Source organism: Aythya ferina, assembly GCF_964211825.1.
Source record: "Aythya ferina genome assembly, chromosome: 4".
Lineage (NCBI taxonomy): Eukaryota > Metazoa > Chordata > Aves > Anseriformes > Anatidae > Aythya > Aythya ferina.
This window is the reverse complement of record NC_140300.1, coordinates 67,381,817-67,406,165: the sequence shown is the minus strand read 5'-3', so window position 1 is coordinate 67,406,165 and position 24,349 is coordinate 67,381,817. Positions and strand designations below refer to the sequence as shown.

Here is a 24,349-nt window from a genome sequence, read left to right as displayed (position 1 = left end):
AATATAAGCTAGATATAGCTTAAAGGGACATAAACCAGCTATTAAACATAACTTGTGCCCAGTTAGTTATTGATTTCAATTTGGTCCTTGTACGGGCATGATGAGAGGAAGAGGAAAGACAAGCTCTATCTCTATCAGGGGATACTAGTTTCTGTTTTTATATTAATCACCGGAATTATTAATATCTCAATGAAGCCTCACTAGTGTACACTACCTCTGGTAATGATAATGAAAAATTCATGGAGTGATCAGTGTGTTTTCTAACAGAAAACCAAAAACATATGGAAGTGTTTGGAGACAGGGGAAAATGGAATGGGAGGATTATGGGGAGCAGACTACATCAAAACTAAATCTCTGACAAAGTGAGGAATACCTAATCAAAGCACACTCTGCCTTGATGACTGCCTGCACGTTAATTACAGTGCTCAGTTATCAACACTTATCGATTGAAGGGGAACAGCTGAAACGGTTTCTGTCACCATTTCCTGCTTGGTAAAGTAACCTTAAACAGAGACTGCAACCCTTACAAAGAGAGGCAGGGCAGATGGCCAAGGGCACAATGCAATTTAGGAACCTTATTTGATTCCATCTTTCTTTGTGGGCCATCATTCTCAGTCCCTGAGAAATACCACTCTTTCTCTCTGCCTCATTGCTTTAATGCTGCAATCTGATTAACAGATTCATTTTTTTCATTAAGCACCCAAGTATATTAAATACACTGTAGTGATTAAATACATGTAGTGATTGCATGCTGTTTGTATGTAGAGAGTGGAGGACTAGTGTAGAAATATAGACCATAAAAAGGCAGAGGTGAGATCGTAGAAGTCTGGGAGGGGTGAGCATCCCAGTTGACTAGCACAGAACAGAGATTTTGGGCTTCATTCAATGTATGGCACGACTGTGTGTTTTGGAAGTTTGTGCTTCTGAAGAAAGATGATGTGTACAGTTGGAGCCAGGAGGCACCAGAGAGTAAGGAGAAACTTTCATATGCTAATAGATTCTAAAATATTGAATTGGGAAAGCAAACTAGAAAAATAGCAGACACTATTTTCTATGCTGAGTAAGTATAGAAAAAAGGTGATGAGGGAGAAATCACGCACTGGTCTCTGCTTAAATGTTCATAATTATTATAACTACCACGTAAGATATTTATTATCACCTCCTGGCCTTAAAGTTTCTATTTGCTTGAGAGCCTATGATAAAAACCAGGAAACTTCAGGAAAAAACTTCCTTACTGTGAAGCTAAAATCTCCCAGCACTATCTCATTGCTTTCTAAAAGTATCTTGCTCAAATTGTCTAGATTTCTTTCCTTATTTTCAGAAATTAAAGTCTATTTGTGAAGGGCAAGACATAACATCATCAACCTTAGAACTGCAGTGAAAGTGTCTTTTTTTTTTTTTTATTTTTATTTTTTTAATTAAATGGTTTCTAATAAGTACCTTCATAAAACAAAATCTTTGTTTAAGAAGCAGTATAAAAAACATTATGGGGAGCCTGGCTAACACCACTATTACAGTCACTGCACACTATATATTTAATAGTGTCTAAATTATAAATAATTCTAGCTAACGTCTCCTAGCAGAATCCAATCAACCCAAACTGCTCCTGTGAACCTCCCTCCTTAGTCAATAATTATCTATACGAGTTACTAGGTTGTTTTGTTCCTGTAATACCAACTTCTCTCTTAAAATTGAGGACATAATCTAGATAATTTTAAAGCTGGATATACAGACAAGCAGTGAATGAAATGACTTGCAGTCAGCTCTTCCAGCTACTATCCTGCATTTCCACAGGCAACATTTTTTTTCAGTGTGTACTTCCTTTTATTTTAGCCCAAATAGCAAAGGCTTTTATTTTCTTAGAACTAGATAACATTTTGTAGAAATGCCAGGTAGAAGGAATCTCTAAAACTGTCTTTCTTTCCTCTGACTCAATATAAAGCTACCTAGATTAACCAGTATAAACATGGACCTACTCTTTTTTGACACCTCTGACAATGAAAAGTCCACAGCCTTCTTAGCCTGAACACCTCCATATTCTTGGTGTTAGAAATTGCAATAGTTACTCTGAGAACTACACAATGGGAACACTTTACAATGGGAAGTAAGCATTTGTGTCAACTACGAAGCTTGCTTTCCTTGAAAATATTAAGGGAGCTTTTAACCAACCAAAGAACAATTATTTCCATTTTCAAAAATACAACAGTAAGATTTTAGGAGAGTAAAAAACAATTAATAAGGTCAGCATACATCCCTACCATTTCTTTTAAAAAGAATCTTCCTTACATTAGCATTACATGAGCAAACTATTACTAAAACCTGTAAAACTAAACAACTTTTTTGTTAATGTCAAAAATTCAGTTACAGTAAACGCTTGTCCAGAATCATGCCCTGAAGTCTGAACTCAAGTTTCCAAGCTGGAAAATCTGCCTTGTGAAAAGACATTCCAATAACAACTGACTTCTCCATGGGAGCAAGTCACTCTCATCAGTATCTTATACCAAATGACAGCTTTTTTGTCAACAACTAGGTTAACTATGAAAAATAATAAATAGCGAGCCTAATTATGTCATGCATCATTGCTCCTGATGATGATTCATTTACCAATGAAATGAACACATCTACCACTGCTGCTATAATTTACCACCATTTTACTGAACATTTTCCTTGATGTATTTGTCTATAAAAGATCCATTTTTTCCCCAGCCTTCTTTCACAGATGGATAAGAGTAGCAAAAAGGAATACAAATCAAAAGGCACAGAGAATTGTTGCTGCCTGGGAAATGATGCATTTTTACAGCAATGAAATATTCTAAAATTTTAGATAATTTTTAAGTAGTTGAACTATACCATATATGGTATATACCAAATAAATTACTGAGTTATGGAATACAGAGATTTTATAAAAGATTCTAGATAAACTATATCACTTACAGCTTTTCTGCCATTCAAATTCACTGTCATAAATGTCTATCAAAAAAAGATTTATCCCTTACTGGTAGAGAAGTAAAAATGTTTACATAAAACATAAATACTACAGTTGATGGTCAAGTAACACTTCTAATTGTTACCACATCCCAAGACCTTTCTTCTGCTATCGGTAATTCACCACCATGCACAATACAATATACTGACAATACTGATACACAGAGCACCACATAATTTAGTATAAAACATTACATAATTCAAAATTTTAAAAAAGATTTTAGACTGGTGCATAGACAGTGCAGCCTAACAGAATGAGGAAGGCTTCAGAGAAGTGCAGAGCATTCTGTTGTGAATGTGGGAAAAGGGAATTATCTTTGAGACTATTCTGACTATACACTATTATAAAATATTTCATATTTTCTGAGGTATCCCCTACATAATCTTTGCTGCAGTTGATCTTTTATTTTAAGGACAATTTTGTCATGCCATTTTTTAATCCTTTATCACTTTGTTCCTCTGAGTATACTTAAACACTGTCTTATTTCATCTCTTCTATGCCTTTCCTTTTTTTCTATCATTCTGAAAGCTACTCTAGCTTCCCTCCTAAGAACTTTTGTCATTTTGTTTAAACCAGTGTTGGAGGTCAAATCCCAAAGACAGCCTCAGCCTTTAAAACCAGAAGTTAGCTTCATATCTCACATTTCATCTTTTTTTTTTCTATCCAAGTGGGAAGTTCACTAGAAAAAGGATCTGAAGACGCAGACCTCCTGACAGCTCATGTCCCTAAAGATATTGTCTGCTTTTAGGTTTGTTTCTTTCCTAATCTCCACAACTAAGGCTCACGCATTAAATGCCAGTCATTGAGAATTAAACTACTTCACATATGATAACATTTTCCCTGGTGCCAATGATGCATTTTTTATTATTTCTTTTTCCTATGCTTGCCTACACTTCTGCCAGCCCTCTCATTTCCCACAGTGCTCACCTGGAGACAATGATCACCAACTTGCCTCTGTTCCACCTAGCTCTCTGCAAGCAACGTGGGTAATAAATAGCAAGAAATTGTACACTGGAATGTATGGCAAAGTATAATTCAGTATCACTTGATACTGTTGTTTCCCTCATCTGCCTGCATTTTCAAATCAATGCAGATGTGAAAATATATACCTCAATTTGATAGATCTATCTTCCATGTTAAAATTCTCAAATGAATTTCACGCCACTAGGAAGTTACGCCTCATGCACTTTGAGAAAAGGCTCTCTACTTTTCACCAAGTTGCTAATCCTTTGAAACAGGGAATTTCAAACTTTTGCCTTTTCAACCAATAGGGGCTTTTTTAGAAACATGATTTTGTGGATACCTGCTGGCCTATTCATTGTCAAACCACCGAAATCTCATTTAGTTTCTGGTGGCTTAACATTCATATGAATAATTCATTAATAGCCACTGCAACTAAAATGATATTATGAGAATATCTGCTGTATTCTAGCTGCCTTTCAATAAAACCAAGCAGCTGAAAATGAGGAGGATAAACTAAAATCGACAAAATGGATATCCAGCTAAATTTGTACTTGCAAAATTGTTCATTCAAGACACTCTCAATTTGTTTGGAGTTATTATGCTGACCTTTCATTGAGCTACATTTCAGAACTCAGAATATGTTTCAGATATTCACCAGCAAGTTGCCTGCACTTAAAAGTATCTTGTCAAGCACAAAATTCAAACTTTGATTCTTTCATTGCACGTAGGGAACCAGTCCAAGCCAGAGACAATTGACAATCAATAAGACAAAATAAAACTTTTCTACAAGTGTTGAAAGAAAGATGCTAACCCAAGTCAGACCAAAACATTGAATCACATGTCCACAGGCACTACTATAGTTCCTTCCAGAATAAAGAGCAAAGAATTGTTTCCTATTCCTATTTATGCAAAGATAATTCCCATTATCTTCAGAGTAGCCAGAGTATCTTCACAGCTGGGGTTAGAAGGGACCTTAAAGATCAGCTAGTTCCAACCCCTCTGCCATGGGCAGGGACACCTCCCACCAGACCAAGTTGCCCAAAGCCCCATCCAGCCTGGCCTTGAACACTTCCAGGGATGGTGCATCCACAGCTTCTCTGTGCAGCCTGTGCCAGGGCCTCACCACCCTCAGAGTCAAGAATTTCTTCTTTATATTTAATCTAAATCTACCCTTTTTGTAGTTTAAAACCATTACCCCTTGTCCTGTCACTACACTCTGTGACAGAGTCTCTCTCTAGTCCAGTGTTTTAGATTTGAAGATACATAACCCATAATTATTAAATTTATCAAGGGAAAGGGATTAGTAGATGGATGCAGATGTTGGGAATTGTTTTTGAAGACTTTTTGAAGGACTGCTTTGGGAAAATTAATCACAATCATTTTATTTATTTATTTATTTATTTAAGAATGCAGAATGTTTCATATCATAATAGAAATATTCCTCTTTAGTGAAAGGGTTGTACGGCACTGGAATAGGCTGCCCAGAGAAGTGTTTGAGATACCATCCCTGGAGGTCTTCAACAAATGTGTAGATTTAGAACTTAGTGGCATGGTTTAGTGGTGGACTTTAGTACTAGGTTAGGTTGGACTAGTTGATCTTAGAGGTCTTTTCCAACCTGAGTGATTCTATGATTCTATAGTAAGTGCAATGTAGTACATGCTGCAATTTGCTATCTCATATTTTTAGAACCTCTCCTTTTCAACATGAAGGCAAAACAAAATGAAAATGGAAGAGGGGGTGGCTGCTATCCAGAAAGACATGGGAGGTTAGAAGGGTTAACAGGACAAATTAAAAAAATCATGTTAACTTCTCAAATCATGGTGAAAAGAAATCTATTCATATTCACAGGTATTATTATTTAATTTTTGTGTAAGCCTTCCTGTTTTCCCAGATCAAGATCATACTGTTAGAAACTGGCAGAATTAATAATAATATTTAATAACTTATTGTTATTAATAATTCACTTTATTTTAACAGAAATGTATAGACTTAATTGAAGAACTCAGAGAAAGATGGAAAAGGAAGGATGGTAACAAAATAAAGTAAAATAAAATAAAGTTGGTGGGTGAAATCCCTCCTATGCACATATCAAAAGCCTTACATTTTTCATCACACACATTAAATATAAATCCCCATGCTAGTCCTATACAGCAGGCATAAACATGGAAGAACAATGGACTTCCATCTATTACTATGGTCTTTTTTTATATAAAATAGTTCTGTTGATTTCAAAGACACTACATTTTGACCAGACAAGTATAAGTTGAAATAACAAAATTAAAGGCCATATCTTAACAGCAATTTTCTTTTGATAACTGCTGTAAAATAAATAGGTCTAAATGAAATTCTAGTTGGTGTCTTTGATGACCAAGGTTTTGTGAGATCAAACTGAATACCAACAAATAGAGGGACTAAGAGTCTAGTTTTTGAAGTAGAGAAAACAACCATTAATACACTGTTTGCAAAAAAATGATTTTGCTTCATTTTCACGGTGTTGTGTCATCTCAGCCACGACTTCACTCAAATCCAAATTTTATCTATTTCTGTTCCAGAAAAAATAACAGAATTGTCCCATAACAATAAGCTACTTGAATGAAGATGGGAACCAAGCTCAAATTAGTAACAAGCAAAGGCCATATAACTTAATCCCAAAGCAACAGATACGTTTGAAGTAATGATATGCTAATTACAGGTACATTTTAATTCTCAGATCAAACTACAATTTATAAACCAGCATATCTTCATGAATAACCCTTACTTACGCGTAGTAAGAGAAACTGCTACAGGGTAAGCACCCTATATAATGCTCTGTCACCCACAGGAGCAGTAGCGACACCTATGAACATCTAAAGACTAGATAAGGTTAGAAATAATAATCACTTTGCAATTCTGGCATCTGCACTGTCCAACTTCTTTTCAGGCTTTCAGTTAGCAGCCTGATTTGCTGTCAGTGTCTGCCTGGCTGCTTCTCTCTCTCAGCCATTACAGTTAAGGGAGAAACAATATTTTATCCTCCTGATTTCTGGAATTTGGGTGAAAGTACGCAATCAAGGGAAGTGCTGGTGAAAAATACCATTTTTGGCTCACGAATTTGAGTAAGTATTTACTTTTTCCCTCAATTCACCCAGTTTGCAAAACCCTTGTCTCTCGTCTTTGCTGCGTAAAATTAAATGAACCTCAGTTTGTAATGTGGGTCTCAGATGATTTTGTCTATGTTGCACTGAACAACCACACAAAGCTCTACTATTTAAGAGAATAAGTGGATCCTTACATTATGAAGCCAACATGAATCATTCTCATCTTCCTCATATATTGCCTTCAGTGCATATTCTATATAAAATGAGTCAGTTTTCAAAATGGTAAATTAGTGGATTTCAACAAAGCACAATTCAGAGTAATTGTGTTTTTCACTAGTTGTGCTTTAAAGCTGTCAACAAAACCAAAACTGGAATATGCTTCCATCACATGAGGATTGCAGCCAGGAGAGGAGCCTGAACTGACATGTGATGTGCGATGAACATTAAATGCAATTGTTTTTATTATTAACATGGAATCCTATCAGCATAACTAATGCCCTTTTTTTTTTTTTTTGTATGTTTGCAAGTTGCTAAATATTCATACTATAATAACTTGAAAGAAGAATATTCTCTAGCATGCTAACTAAAATGATTGATAACTGGGTATGAAGTCAGAGGAATAGAGTGGGGGAAGGAGAAGAAATAAGAAAAAAAAGTCAAAGACACCAATCTATTTTTGCTAGACAACTCTATTTTGCTAGACAACATCCACAGAACAATTTTGTCAACACAAAATTATACTGAATCAATTAAAATGCATACCAGGCAGAACAAAGATCAGTCACTGTCATCATGATACTATTTTGATGACCATGCAATTAATGAAGTATGAAAGAACTCTACTGCTTTGTCTTCTTCTGTTAATTCATCCTTCTTATTTAGTTGTGAGTTTTGTGTGTGTGTGTGTGTGTGTGTTTTTGTTTTGTTTCACGTTGTTTTGTAGACACTATGGCAAGACATCTGCTAGCATACTAAGAGATGGAGCAGACTGGGCACCCTGACAGATAATAGCTTCTAAAGACACAAGAAATAATTGAAGGGCTGACGCTCACTCTAGTGTTTCCACCTTCCATCCCTAACAGAGATTTTTCCTTTATCACAGAATATCAGCAATGGGATTCACTCTTACCCTTTTCTTTATAAGCAAATATTCAGGCCCTCAAACACAAAACCCACAGTGAAAAACATGGATAGGAGGGATAGGGAAGTAGCTCAATATAATAATGTAGCACGGTTCTGCAGCCGTGGGTCAACTTTCATGCAGTCATGGAGAGGTTGAGATAGAAAGGTCATCTGGTCCAACCTTCTCGTTTGGGCTGAGCAACTTAGAGCTGGTTGCCCAGGACTATGTCCAGATGGCTTCTGAATACCTCCAGAGATGGAGATTCCACAGCCTCTGTGGACAACCTGCACCTGTGTTCTGCCACCCACACAGTAAGGTGCTTCCTGATGTACAGAGGTAACCTCCTCTGTTTCTGCTTGTGCCCACTGCCTTTTGTCCTGTCACTAGGCACTGCTGAAAAGCCTTACTCTATCCTCTTTGCACCCTCCCACCAGGTATTTATCAATGTATGTATACACCTCAATGAATATTGCAGTTTTTTCTATTTTCTTTCTGTGGAGTGAGGGTGGGTTGGTGGGAAGAGGGCATTACTCCAAAGAAGCTTATACATCTCACATTTATTTATTTTTCTTTATTTTTTTTTCCCCTCTGACAAGCAATTGAGCAGCCAAAGCTTATGACAGGGAATAAACTGGCCTGATTTCAACAAATACCTTCCTGTCCTGGTAGACAATGTCTGTTCAGCTTTAAACCAACAGTAGCTGCTTAATGCAAAGTGTCCACAACGGAGGCACCTGGCTGAAGGAACCAGGAGGGAGCAGTAAGCATTTTACTGAACTAACATCACTCCCTCTAAAATAATCTTGAATATTTTTCTGAGTGCAGCAATTTGTGTCAGGCTGTACTCATTTTGGGAAGGTAATTGGAAGGCAGCTACATCCTATGAATCATTTAGAGTTTCAGCTAGGTAACTTTAGCTAACAGGACATTTGAAGTTACCTTTATCAGTTCATATGGTTGTGTTATCTAACTTAGTTAAAGCCTGTGGAAGGTTTTAATGCATTTGATTCATGCTCTGAAATGAACTTTACTGATAATTTTATTTCATGGAAATCGCTCCTTTACTCTGGTATTGACAAGCAGAATTTAGACAATTAACATTGACTAAGTTCTTGGTAATATGATATAGCTAATAAAAATCCTTTCCAATTACCCTTAGTCAAGAAGATGAGGAAAGATGGAGAAAAAACATTCCTTCAAGTGCAAAATGAGGATCTCTGCTTACCAGCACAGTCACCACACGCAGAACTACTCCTCGCATGTTATTCTCCAACTTTCTGTCAGTTAGTGACCCATTCAGACCAGTGACAGGATTCCAGCAGCCAAGCTGAAAGAGAAAGAAGAATTTGTTTCTGCATCACCCATAAAATCACTTCTCTTAAGCAAGAACATATGAAATAAACAGAACACCTTCTGGAATCAATGGGACAGAAAGTCAGAGAAGAGTTTGTGGGCAGATTCATCTTTAACTTGCAAATGAAGCAATTAGGGATATTTGTGCTTTTAAATACCAGAGTGTAATGGATGACAGCGTCCAGGGTTGGAACATGTATTGCCTTAGAAGAGCTCAGGGAGGACTTCTGTATTAATGAAAAAGATTTGAAAAGTAGTATGGCTGTAAAAGTACTTCTACCTGACTTCCAGTGATACAGTAATTGGAGAAATAATAGCTACCATAATTTCAGTATGCTGTCTGCTCCAGCCCATCGTTCCTAGTGGAACTCTGATGAAAGGAATTAACTGGTTTTAATTAAAACTTATACTACTCATTGATAATGAAACAGCAGTGATTTTTAGCTAGGTTAAAAATCCCATTTAAAAATGACTGAGAAAAGACACACAGGCACACCGAAGTATTTAGAAAGGACTGCAATAGATGGTGCAGAGAAAGGAATTCAGCTATGAGATGCTTTGCATTGGTGCTACCATATTTGTTGGGCTGTTATGGACAGAAGCTTTTGCTCTGGGATTTCTCTAAGGCTAACTGCCTTTTAATCTGAGTTTAGTAGATAGTGACCTGCAATTTAGTTCCTCTGAAAATATAACTATCCTACATTCTTACATGATGATAGATGATTATCTAAGGTACAGAGCAATAGACCCTTGGCAACATGTACAAGCTTTACTGGTTTCATTTTTGGAATTAATTGCAAAATTCATCTGGCCTGTAAAAATACCGGCATTAAATCCAAAAAACAACAGAAGGACAATGACTGACTTCACAGGACTTTGGAGCCAGCTCTGCTTTTTCAGTACCTCCTCCACAGCATGCCTAGCTGTTAACAGCAACACCAATGAACTGCTGACAGGTTCCAGAACCTCACCCCTCGTCTGGCAAAGGTGCCCAACAGTTTGAGCTGAAAAACCTAACTGCTGAAGTGTGTTACATTAATAGGGCTGTGAAACACAGCGAATGGATTTGAAGCGTGTGCACCATACACTCTGTGAGATAAATCACTTCTATCCTACAAAGCAAAGCATTTGGTAGTCTACATTTTCTGTATTAGAAATATTGAAAACAGCACTAAGTTAAGAATAAAAGTACACTACATTAATTCAGTGATTGTCATTCTCAGTCGCATAAAGAATCTAATTAGAACTTGGATCCAATTAGCATATCCAAATATGTTGAAAGCCTAATTACCGCAGATACTGTACTGCTTTTGCCAGATTTAAAACCCTATGAAGTTTCTGAAGAGCCTTTGTATCTTTTTGAGGGTAAAGTCCACTTTTAATTATGTACATTATTGTGTACATATTTATATAATTAACTTTTTAGCACAAGCCATTCTACGTTTTTAACAGAAAAGAGCACAACATAACTGATTGCTACAAATTTAGCATAGCACTAATTTTCCTTTAAAAAGCCACATTTTATTTTCAATTATTGTTCATTTAATTTTCAGTTCAATTGTTCCTTTATGCAGCACAGTCATGGTGAAGACAAATGTGCAGTGCCTTGCCAATAAAGTTGAAATTGATTTTGAGTGTGAGCTGCTTACTGTTATTAGGCGAAAACGAATCAACATTTATTGATGACAATTTGAGCATGTCAATGCAGCAAAAGCAAACGTAGCTATTGCTGAAACAGCAAGGGGGATGGTATGAAGCTTCCTCTTCAGCTCCACCTCTCGCTTAACTGCTTTTGCAAAACATCTGCTGCTTCTGCTTTTGCTTCTCTTTTTCTTCTGTGCTGCCTCTGATAGTTGAAATGAAAGACTAGATAAGGCAGTAACAGAATTTGACATTAATTCTGGTTGATTTATTTAGAACAATACATGTGATTATTAAGCACTGTACCTGTCTTCTTTGTTCCATGTGAATTTTGTCATTTATAGTGCTTTTTACTTCAGATGAAATTTCTTCCACTTATTTTAATGACAGTGTTCACTCTGCTACATTCAGGTACAAAATTATGAAGATGTAAAAGTTGTTAATATTCTCTTCCCTTTACTACCCAACGTACAGTCTCCTCGATCATCCAACTTCCCCGCTTGTTAGCCCCTCTACCATCGTTCCTAGTATGGGTTTGTCTCTCCTCTTTCACTAGCAGAGACAAGAATTGACCTCCCTTTACGAAGGTGCTTCTTTATTAGAAATTTTTGCCTATATGAAATATACATTGTGGAAGACCTGTAACTTGAAATCAATATTAAAACAGACAAAATCTATTTTATGCATATTTCCAACTTCCAGGCAGTGATTTATACAGAATTTGGAACACTAAAATCTATAATGCCTCTAGGACAGAGCTTACAGGCAGACTTTTTCCACAATCCAACCCACAATATAAATATTCCACATGAAACCAGTGAACTCTGCTGGCAGCGTAACATGTAATTAAAACTCTGTTGGTTAATTGAGAAAAATACAGTGGGCTGGTGTGATCATAGTTGAGGACAATCACAAAAAATCATAGTATCATAAAATGGTAGAATGGTTTGGGTTGGAAAGAACCATAAAGATCAGCTAGTTCCAAACCCTCTGCCATGAGCAGGGACACCTTCCACTAGATCAGGTTGCCCAAAGCCCCATCCAAACTGGCCTTGAACACTTCCAGGGATGGCGCATCCACAGCTTCTCTGTGCAGCCTGTGCCAGGGCCTCACCACCCTCAAAAGTTTTCTTCCTTTTAACTAAAATAAGGTAGATTTGTATTAGATAACAGACATTACATCTTGTCCTATCACTACATATCCTGACAGACTCTCTCCTCAGCTCTCCTGTAGGCCTTTTTTAAGTATTGGAAAACCACTATTAGGTCTCCTCAGAGCCTTCTTTTCTCCAGGCTGAACAGCCCCAACTCTCTCGGCTTGTCTTTGTAGGAGAAGTGATCCAGCCCCAGCCCCTTGATCATCTTTGTGGCCCTCTTCTGGACTCGTTTTAGTACTTCCATGTCCTTCTTATGCTGGGGGCCCCAGAGGTGAACTCAGCACTCCAGGTGGGGTCTCACAAGAGCAGAGTAGAAGGGGAGAATCACCTCCCTCACCCTGGTGGCCACACGACTTTTGATGCAGCCCAGGATATGGTTGGCTTTCTAAGCTGCAAGAGCACATTGCCAGATTCTCATCTACTAACAGCCCCAGAGCTGCTCTCAATCCATGCTCCACTCAGCCTATATTTGTGCTCAGGATTGCCGTGATCAAGGTGGCAGACTTTGCACTTGGCCTTGCTGAACTTCGAGAGGTTCACACAGGCCCACCTCTCAGGCCTGTCAAAGCCCCTCTAGACAGCTGCAAAACATCATTCATCTGCTACTGGAATTGATCCGAACACCTAAACTTACTATCACTCCTCCTTGCTCTCTTTTCTTGACTTTCTTGGCCTCCTTAAAAAAAAAAAAAAAAGTGAACAAGGTGTTGGTTTTACTACAGTCTAAGAAAAATCTCTGATGGTAATGCCCGCACACAGCACTATTAAGGAGCTGTTCCATTAGCAGCTCCTAAGAGAGTTGGTCACCTGTGGAAACACCAACATCTGTGCCTGCAGTACCAAAAAAAATTCTTCAGAAATTCCCTTCTCGAATTTCACCTGGGTCTAACCTGCTTTAGGAACTCACTTTTCCCAAGTAAGGACTTCACCAGAAGAAATATGCATTAATAACACCCTGCTGCATTCCAAAATATAGTAAATTCAAATGACTGGAAGAGATGTAATGAATGTCTCACAAGACAGCATTCAAATAGGAGTTTCCAAATCCCAGGTGTGCTGGCAAGACTCAAGAATGATAGAACAAAAAACTAATATAGGAAAACATTTTTTTGTGAGAAGTCTGGACTCAGCATTTACAGAGATTGCTAGGACAGCAGTTTAGGGAAGATCCAAGCAGGAAAACATGAAAATAGTTTTGCACACAATATGTCTGATAACTCAGGCACTCAATTGATGTCTAATATATCCAAGTGACTTGGAAATCAGTGCCAAAACCCTACAGCGGAAAGACTGTCTCCCAGAACGTAAGCCAAACAAGACATGTTTTGGTTGTCATTCAGATACGGTCAGCAATTAAAAGTTTTGGGGACACTCTCTTACCTGGGTAGAGTCCCATTTGCTCAACCCCACAGCCATCACCCAACAGTCAGTCAAACGCATCTGCAAAAAGTCTGGTGGCCTTGGGTAAGCCAATGGCCTTTGTAATCCTTGGCTTGATTAAAGAAACGAGGACTTCACACAAAATTTCCTAATACAACTGGTTAGTTGGAAAGCTTTCTGTTTGACTTCTCAACTGAAGCTTAGGTAATACTCAGCAAATAAGTTGTTAAAATCAATAGAAAAGACTATGTTCAACAAATTGTATAATGCATAGCAGCACTTGTTTCTCCTGCATTCTGTGTAAGGAAACCTATATAGTTCTATGCATTTATTATTTTGTGCAGTATGTTTTATTGCTTTAATTTGCCTCTGGACTAGAAGGAATGGACTCACTCTGCTGTTTTCAAGCTATGTTAGGAGAACGTGAGCACACAAGTTTAGTTTTAAATCTTGTGACTTAAGGATCATAATTACAGCACTTGAAGTTGTCTATTTGTTTTATTAACTGATCATAGACAGAAGTGCAAATGACCTAAGTAAGGATTTCTTTCCTCAAAGCCAAAGCACATGATCAAATAACACAGCACACAGTTAATAAAATGTTTCACTTCGGAGCCGGCCCAAATTTCTTTTCTTAGTGAACAGAAATAAAGAAGCTAATGGAAAGCTACCTGCTGGTAACGTGCTGTTTGTTTGCCTTCCAGCTCTCGACTCAACATTTTCTCAAGGCCTCATGCACCCAGATTGGTGCCAGAAGTTATAATTGGATGTTTTAGACCATTGACAAATGTTGAATATAGGGAGAAAAAAGCATAGACGACGTAGCTGTTCTCACCATGTGTTCCACTCATGAAGCAGTGCTTAGTGCTTAGGCCAAGTTTCCAGAGGAACTCTAATGGTGTGATTTTTTGGAAAGTATAGTAAATCACCACATCTCAAAGATAATAAACCATTTCCGCGAGCCAGTGGTGTCATTCTAATGGTCCCTCACTCCGCTCCCCCGCCCCCTTCATCTCTTGCTTACTTTCTTTATTACTACTTTTCCTTTCATTTGAAATTTGGAGGTTTTAATCTACCATTTGCCATTTCTAAGTGTCTTCTCTTTTATCTTTATAAAACACCTTTTTTCCCCCTTCACAAGTCCTCTCTGTGAATCCAGTACTCTCTCAGCAGCTCCCTAACCTGGGGTTATTTTGCTCTTTCCCATATTGCAATGACTCCTGCCATTTCCCTGTGTACTTCCAGCACACTTTCTTTCCACTTTACTTTTCTTTCCCTTGATCTTCCCTGCTGTTTCCTATGCCTTTTCCCATCTTGCTCTTTTTTGGTTGGTAAAGGGACCTAGGTTTTCTCTTGCTTTCACTTCATCCAGTTTTGACTCATCTTTCCAATCACTTTGTGTCCCTTCTTCTTTCCCTTTAGCCTTTGATTCTCCTTTTTCTTTCAGATACTTCTTACTCTCAGGAAACTTCCCCTCACCTCCTGTTCCTCCTTTTGTGTTATGAGGGAGATAGGAAAAAATACATTGCTGTATGGTCCTGCATCTCTTGCTTTCACCTTTCATATATATATATATATATTTTTTTTTTTTTTTTTTTTTTCCTCCTGTCCCCTGAAAACCTTAACACATCTTTTCCTTGAAGACCCAAACAAGGATATTAATGAAAATGACAGTGATATCTTTCCCACTGCCTCCAAATTTAAAGCCAAACACTGTATAGCCTGTTCTTTGACCCAGACACTGTCCCTTTGCCATATGGAGACTCCACCATGGATAGCTGCCCCGGGAAACTCCCCTGGAAATTCTGGTGGTGCCCAGGGATTGCTGTGGCACCAAGCACTCACAGGGAAAGCACCAGTCCTTCTTCCATAGTCCTATGCCACAGCTCATACATGGTGAAAACAAGCTCTTGCAGGCTACTGATATGTTCTAGCATTTCCTGAATGGTAAAATATAAGGAGGCAGTTTTTGTTTGCTCATCGCTGAAAATTGAGGTAGGAATGTAATGGCTGGCACCAGCAAGTTGCTAGATGCTGGAGTTATGGTCAACAGATAAGGGAGGCCAGCAACCACACAAGAAGAATCGCTTTTAAGACATTATCCTGTGACCTGACTTGGTCATGTATCACCCAGCCTACACAGTGAACAGCAGCAAGTTGGGAAGGAAAAAAGAAGCTTCACTGAAGACAGATACTAGTCATTAAGTCTGATATCGACTTTTACATGTTTTTTTTACTATGTATTTTACTGTGTAGAAACAACACTATCACCTCATTATAGTTTATCAGGTAAGAAAAATAAAAGAACTTAAAACGACATTCATAGAATCTCCCTCCTCCAAAGAAGAGAAAGCGATGATCTTCCCCCAACAGACACTTTTTCTCTTCAGGAGGCAAATCCTCCTTTAGACTATCAAACTTCATATTTCCAGAGTAAAATTCATGAATATCACTTTCATTTTACATGGCCAGTTTGCTCAGTGATGTCTGAATTATTCCAGGGAAACTGATAACATCAAGTAAGCTGAGATTTGTGGCCAGGTTAAATACACTCACTTGGGTTTTTAATTGCAAATCACTAGTTCCCTCTCATTAGGCGTTTTAACACTTTATGAGGAAGTCTTTTATCTAAATCACACAAGTTCTAAAGTAAATAAAGAAATAAATTATAATTGAATTTTGTCTATCCAATGCTGGGGCATCACTGAATCTTTATGAAATCAAAGAGGAAAGTACTCAGACACAGTTACTGCTGCAGCTCCTATTAGACCATGATATATAGGATTTTTGTACCACTGTCAAGCCTTTGATCAAACCCAATCAGCGGCAAACAATGAAAAATACTATTTTCCACTGAACTGTATGAATTTCCTTCTCTACAGGTAACAGCAAAATATGCACTGCACATTTCAGCTTCTCATCAATTCCCTGAGAGTTTAAGAACATTCAATGGACTCTCAGCTTTTCCTTCAGCTTAATAAGGTGCTTTCTGGGGATTTGATTTTTCAGAAAGGGTTTGACAAAGTGGAATGCATTTGCACTGTTGCAGGGCTCAAAAATTCTGTGGGCAGAGTTCCATAAATAAATCAAAATTGCAATAGCATAGGACAAACCCAGCACTATTTTACTTAGAGAGAAATGGTTTACGGAACAGGATTCTGAACAAATCCAGTCCAATAAACCAGAGAAGTGAATCCCTCAGAATGGAGCAAGTTGGCCAGGTCTGAAAAACCTGCGTCTGCAGCAGCCTGTTGCCAGCACGGAGTGACTTTGGTACCTCCACTCTGCCTTGCGTTTGGCTCAGCAAGCAGGCATGCCGAGAAGCACCTAGGATTTTTTTATTTTTTTTTCCCCACAATGAAGATCTCCCTTTGAATGTAACTACAGAATTAGCAGTCTGGGAGTCAGTTCTGGAAGTAAATCTACGTGGTGAATTGTGCATTAGCTTCATCGCTTCAAGCTGTGAGGAATAAGAAAGGCTGGTGTCTAGCTCCAGCCCAGGAGCAGAATAACCACATTAGTACAGGTCTGTGTACTAAAGAAATCTGTGCTTGTATTAAAAGCGGCTGACAAGGAATTATGTGTTTAGGTATGCAGAGGGCCCAGTGAGGGTACAGAACATCTGGACTAATCTCAGTGGTCTCACCTTAGCTGTATTTTTGAAGCATAAGTGGAATTATTACACCACTGCTTGCACAATGAACTCTGTATCTGGTTATCTTTTCATGCGAGGCAAAATATTATTAATTATATAGATATATATTTTCAGGTATACCATATAGAATTCTTCCATTTACATTGGGAAAATGATTTTAAATGAAGCAATACTCCATCACTACTTAGACAAAAGCGTGTGTATATGTCTACATCTATATATATATGTATAACAACCAAACGCTCGCTGGGCAGTATGGCTACAGTGATTTCCTGATGCATGAAGAAGAAGAGTTGCATTCACAGGACTTGGAACTTGGTAAAATGTGGGAAGTATTCGTAGGATGCACATACTATGCAGATATATTGTCTGAAATCCTTTGAGAGAGAACAACCTCATGTTTAAAATATGCACTTATAATGGCTGGAATCGCTACACAACTCTTCAGCATGAGATAGAGAGTAAATAAGACACCAAAAAAAAATCACTCCTGCCTTATTCAATTCAGTGATGTACTGGCATGAAAACACTCCTTCCAAATCAGATAAAAAGCCAAAAAAAGGCACACGTGAAAAGATGCTACTTTTATCCCAGCCAGCACATCTGGGCCCCGTCTCCTCAGACACATTCACCTCTCATTACCAATGTGAGAGACAAAGGAATTATTATGGAAGTAGTGTGAGAACATGTACCACTGTCCAGGACAGATGATACAGTTATTTTGAAGCGTATGTGCACCCGTCTAGAAGCTTTTCAAACTTATGCCACATCAAAGTAGCTTGTGCTCTCTGTTGTTCAGCACAGAAGAATTTGCCAACTCTTTCTTAAATGTAGCACATAGAAGGATGTGATGAGGCTATCTCCTATTCTTACATGACAGTGCAATATGCTTGCCATGCACAGGGACTATAAAACACCTGCTCACAAACCATCAACAGTGACCAAAAAAAATCTATGTATAAATTATTTTTGCGGATAGAGAACAAGAAATTCACGTGAAATTTCAGCCAGTTTAACTTATTTCTATTTTACATGCTTGTATCAAAGCATGCCTGGAAATGTCAGAAGACCTTTGGTGAAAAAGGGAAACAAAAATAAGCTGTTAGTTGAAAATTGCTTTCAAGTTTATCACTGCAGAGAAGTTAACATGACATTGCAGTAAGCATAGCACTAGATGATAAACCACTTTCTGTTGATTCTACAGGTTCCTGTGACGCTTAAATGGCAAATGCAAAGATTGAAACAATCTTTGCTTACACATAGATCAATACTCTGTTCCTAAAATCCAGGATTTATTTTCAGTGTTGTCAGATAAAAAGAGGCTTGCTAAGGTGGATATGTCACTGACTTACTATCTTGATGCTGGCTAGTAAATCAAAGCAACATTTTGTCACTGATACGTTAGAAAATATTATTCCAGTATAACCCACGCTCACAGTCTGAATGGCTAGAGTGTCACCAATTTTCAGTGCATTAAGGACTAGATATTATAAATGATGTATTGGATCATATTTTTTTGAGAAGTTGGTAGTACAGAAAATATGGTTGTGGGGTGATTTTTTACTCCCTCAGCACAGAGCATCTTTGTTAGGAATCAGAGATGATGGCAAAGGAACCAATAAACTTAGCACAGCATTGACCAAATAGAGTACCTGTTACAAGCAACAGCTTGGACCACGTAAATGCATTGGGTAGATAAAGCCCACAGCAAACAGGAATTTTCTTCTCTACTCTCTAAAGAAAGTATCACCTCCTTCTGCAGGCTGTTTTTGGACCATGAGATGTGGGGAAGTGGAGAACAGAAAGGCCAAGTGTGAATTTGAGGAAATGGTAGTGATTGTGATACCTGGATTATGAAAGAGGACATCGCCCTGCTACATGTGACCACAATGAGAGCAGATGTGTTCAGCTAGAGTCCTAAAGATCTAGCAGGAGCCAGGAGCACTGAGCACTGGAAAGGTGCTTTCAGGAAATAGTTAATGGTCTATCTCATACCAGGGGTCTGTTCCTCTATATGGTTCAGATAATCCTTCTGAAGATTTTTTTTTTTTTTTTTTTCCAGATGATCTCAGCTCTAAACCCACAGACCTTTACAGCATCAATAAACCATTACTGAAATTATTTTTGTACTCACTTCTTTTCTAAAGTCCCTGACAGAATTGTTACAGTGATAACCAAATGCTGAACTGATAAGGATCAAAAGCAATTTCCTCTCTAACTACCAGCACTCACCTTCAGCACAGAAAATGCATTTAGCTTCTTTCCTTTCACATACCACAGGACATAATTACATAGAAGAAAGGTTGTGTCCAAGTAAGACCTGTGCTCCTACAGCCTTCTGAAGATACCCTCAGTGATCTCAGAGACATATGACCATCAGAAAAACTGTAATTGTCTTTCTTACTGATGGTGATGCTGTTCAGCATTCACAGCTGAGTGGTGAACTGTAAAAATACTGTCAAAAATATTTACATTACGCTTTCATGCATTACTTAACATGTGGTATTTAAAGCAAGTTTGGAACTCACTGTATTCACTGGTAATCAGTACTTTGGAAAAGAATAGCCAGATCCTAACTAGATCTGCTGGTGGCAAGTGAAAGTGGATCCGCATAAAGGAGTGGGTACTTCTATATTAGAGAAAGAGGTAATGACTGGGCATGGATCTCATATGCTGAGAGGGTAGGAAAAAAGTATTGACTAGTAAAGAAGGGTTCAGATACAATTTTGTAAAAACGTCAAGTATTTCTACATTGCTATTATTTACTACTAAAAATTAAAACCAAACCAAAACATTAAAATAGCATTACTGAGGCAGACTATTAATCTTACTCAGACACCTAAAAAAGCTAGTCTGGTACTTAGACACAAAGTTTCTAAGCAGTCTTTGAGAAGTGTTTGCAAAAAAACTTGTTGTGCTTTATCTTTCAGTTGAACCAAACAGGAAGGTTAAATAATTTTGGATAGGAAAAAACCTGAGTTTTGCCTACCAAGACCAAACATTTTAGTAGATTCCTCTGGAGAACCTGAATGGCCTGCAGTGTAATTTTACACACTCATCGCTTTCTACACTGCCAGCGTTTGCTATCATTAGAGTGAATAATCTTGACAGAACAATCTACGTATCATAAACATTTAAATGGCAAGTGATATGTAGTTAAATATTTGAAGGCTTAAATAAAGAATCCTTGTGGAAAATAATAAAACATTAGCTTGAAGGATGAAGGCCTCTAATAAGCCCTCTTTAGAATAGTTGAATCAGTAAAGTACATTTTTATTACAAATGAAAATCACTGCCCTAATGACACTGGAAGTTGCCACAAAAATAAATTAACATTGTATCTTGGTAATTAAAACTACAGAAACACATTATAAATCTAACTTGAAAGGGATGAGAATTTTATTTTCTAGTAGACTGTATTCCCATAAGAGATTCTGTTTAGCATACAAAATGCTGAAATTGTGCAAAGAACCTGAGAACTTTAAACAACTGATTTTTTTTTTTTAGTTATTGTAACATTGCCAAGCTCCTTCTAAAAACATATTGTGGCATGTACACCAGTGATTAGTTAACTAGAAAAGTAGCTCTTTACCATGCTCATCACTACTGTGTTTCTAGGATTTAATTTCAAGGGATAATACCAATTAAAAAAATTAAAAAATCTTTCCGTTTGAAAAGACTTTTAAGAAGGGAGAAATGCCTATTTTTGATTACATTAACAAATCAATTTATCTTCTTCAACATATTACAACTACGATATTTGCCCAGATGACTTGCTGCTTCCCATTTTCAGCTGCACCCACTTGATATGACTGTAAGCAAACAGAAGTAGGAACTGTGTTACCATATATGTTAGTGGAGCAACCTGTGTAATGGAGCTTTTTACTGTAATCATGATCATCATTAGAGATATAACTAAAATTAAGCACTTCACCCTCATTTTTCCCCAACTTTCAACTACCCCCTGTTCGTGTTACCTGCCTGATAGCTACAGGGCTGTTTCCCCTGTATAACCAGTTACCTGAGGGGTCGGCAATGTTCAAGAATGCTCTAACTCTGCATATCTATCCATGAATATGTCAGATAATAGCTCTGCTGATGAAAGTGAGTATGTTAAACTCCTTCCCAAGAGAAGAGAGAAATTACTTCAGCAGGAAAGGAAAAATAATATTATCCCTTCAAATGCTAGATACAGCTCAGGAACATAATCCTGGAGGCCTGTTTTTCAATAGCCTGTGGGTACAACTGTGTTATCTTCCAATGCACATTCAAATGTTTTCACTGGGGATGCTAATTATCTTCCAGTCTGTAGGCCCTTGGGTTAACAGCCACACTAGAGAAGGTACAAATATTTTCAGGACAAAGAGTGCTTGCTTGAAAGATGGCTCTTGTCTGTCTGGACTACACTTCTCTGAGTGTTCACCTATGTTATACTTGTTTCAAAGAGAATGTTACTGGTTTTGATAAATGTAGAAAGAAGAAATTAATACTATTGTTTGATACTACAGCACAAGCTTCTGCTACTTTATTATTATTACTTTTTTTTTTTTCCTTAGCATTACAGTATTTTAAAATTTCACTGTCAAACTAATTGCCATCTTTACTATCCTTGGTAATATGCTGTAATCCCACAAGCAAAAAAAAGAAGTCAAAAGAGCCTATTTGGTGTGGCATCTGTTCATTGTCTAAAGCACAGATGAAGACTATTAGGCCATCAGTATTAGTTCTGATTTAAACACTTTACTCTAGATACTTTCATTAACTGTGTTGACACTAGTTATATATTATTCATTTTACCTGCACTTCATTGCATTCCCAGAATGCAATCACATTTTGCAAATGTGAAGCTGAACACAAGACACTCATGGCTAGATTCTTGGTCGATGTAACTTGGGAGTGTTTTAATGAAAACAAGCCTCATTAGTCTAGCTGGGGATCCAACCCTATATCTACACCTGCAAACACAACTATATTTCTTCCTAGAATAGGTCTTGAATATGTCTCCATTTTTAGCACAACACCTGGGGCTTATGCTCAGCAATCTTTTCATTGCATTAAAACACTCATTAAATGAGAATTTGTACTGCTACAGGAAAGGTAAAATGCTTCTACACAAGATGCACTAAACCGAAGTGAATAATTCATCTATTTTTCATATACAAATTTATTCATGGAATAATATCCTCTAATAGCTGCTGTTACAGAGATTACAAGCAGTTTCTCCAGAGCATTCAATAACCAGAAAAGTTCACTGATTTATTTGTCTGGACACATTGTCCTTACAGAACATCTTTGTCTCATGACTGGGCTATCACGTTCCTGGCATGAACATCTGCAATTATCAATTCAATACTTATCCATTTTAGAAACTGAGAAAATACAGTCTACATAATTTCTAAAGGAAGTATTAATAGTAACCCTGTGTAAGCATTACACAGTACGTGATGGTCCTACTCTCAGTAAATGTCATTCTGAGCTTTTAACGTATTTAAAGTTCTTGAACAATCAAAATTGACTAAGTCCTTACGCAAACAAGCAGTGCTAAGTCTAACCCCCTGGCACCCAAATAAACCCCAAACTGACTACCTAGTAATATATTCACCAATGTCCTTCTCCCCCAGCTAATGAAATTCACAATTATCTCACTTCAGTAGCTAAGAGAATTTCCTCAATATTTCTTTACAGTTACATGCTATTTCCCTGATGAACACAAGGTTTAAGCCACTCCACCAACTCTATTCCCACTTTTAATACAGTGACAACTTTGTTCCCATCTCCAGATAGCTAATAGGGTCGTATTTCTTTTGAACTAATTCTTTCATCAGCCCAATCTATTTCTGCATTAATTGTATCTATGTTCAGGCTAACTATATTGAACATAGAGCCTTAATGTATACACAGGATTTTGTATTACGTGAGCTGCTTCTGTCTCGCTGCTCATATGGAAGTGTCACTGCAACTGTGCTGGTGTAATTCTATAAGCAGGCTAGGATTGTAGGGAGAAGTAATATCTTTTATTAGACCAAGAGATACAGTCAGGGCAGAGAACAAGCTTTGGGCTCAGAAAACTAATGAAAGTCCTCTGAGACAAAAAGCTTTCTTGTTTTTCCTCCAACTGTATTATTTGGTCTTATAAAAGATATAACCTTTTCCCTATGGGCCTGACTGTCCTTGGTTATAACAGATTACTTACGAGTGAGATAGGTCAAAAAGGAGTTGTAAAACAAAATAAAGTAAACCAAAAAGACAGTTAGGGAAGCGAAAATCATGGCCTTGATAAATACCAACTGCTTACACAAAACAGCCAGGCTGACAGAGACCAGAAGATTGTCTCTTCAACCTCAACACCATGATGGGATTGCTTGCCAAGACTGCTAACCTTGAGACCAAAACACAATGATTAGGGTGTTTTTTTGTTTTTTTTTTGTTTGTTTGTTTGTTTGTTTTTTCCACAGCAGAGCTGATAATTAGCACATTAACAACTGTCTACAGAAAGGTAGAAGTTGGATGGCACTCAGGTGAAGTTACATGCATCTAGGAGATTTAAGGATATGTAGGTATGTGAAGGACTGGACGTAGGACTCCCCACGTAGAGACAACAAACACAAACTCTAAGCTTTCTTAGCCTGAATCTGTCCTGGCAAGGTCTGCTTCCAGGCCTTCCAGCTCCTGCACCTGGTGGCACAGTCTTGGGGAATGACAATCGCGACACATGTAAATTAATGAGAGGCTTCTTAAATAAGCAAAAGAATTCAGAGGACTGCATGTGACAGGTTCAGTTATCACTGTAAAACTATGTTCTCTGATCTTGACAGATTATGGTGACTGGAAGAAGGCAAACATGACACGCATCTTCCAAAAAGCACAAGAAAGAGGACTTAAGAAAGCACACTGGTAAACCTAACCTCAGTTCTTTGGGAGAGCATCTAGCAAATCCCTTTGGGAGGTATTTCCAAAGACACGATGGACAGAGAGGTGCTGAGGAACAGGTGGCAGTGATTTCCTGGCTAAAA

General features: G+C 37.7%; 1 protein-coding gene across 1 annotated transcript in view; it reads right to left on the bottom strand.

The window, feature by feature from the left end:
* GRID2 (glutamate ionotropic receptor delta type subunit 2) overlaps positions 1-24,349 on the bottom strand; it is a 777,731-nt gene that overhangs the window by 136,218 nt on the left and 617,164 nt on the right. The window contains exon 13 of the mRNA XM_084517560.1: positions 9,376-9,477. Within this exon, the coding sequence (XP_084373686.1) occupies positions 9,376-9,477 (102 nt within the window). The remainder of the gene's footprint in view (positions 1-9,375; positions 9,478-24,349) is intronic.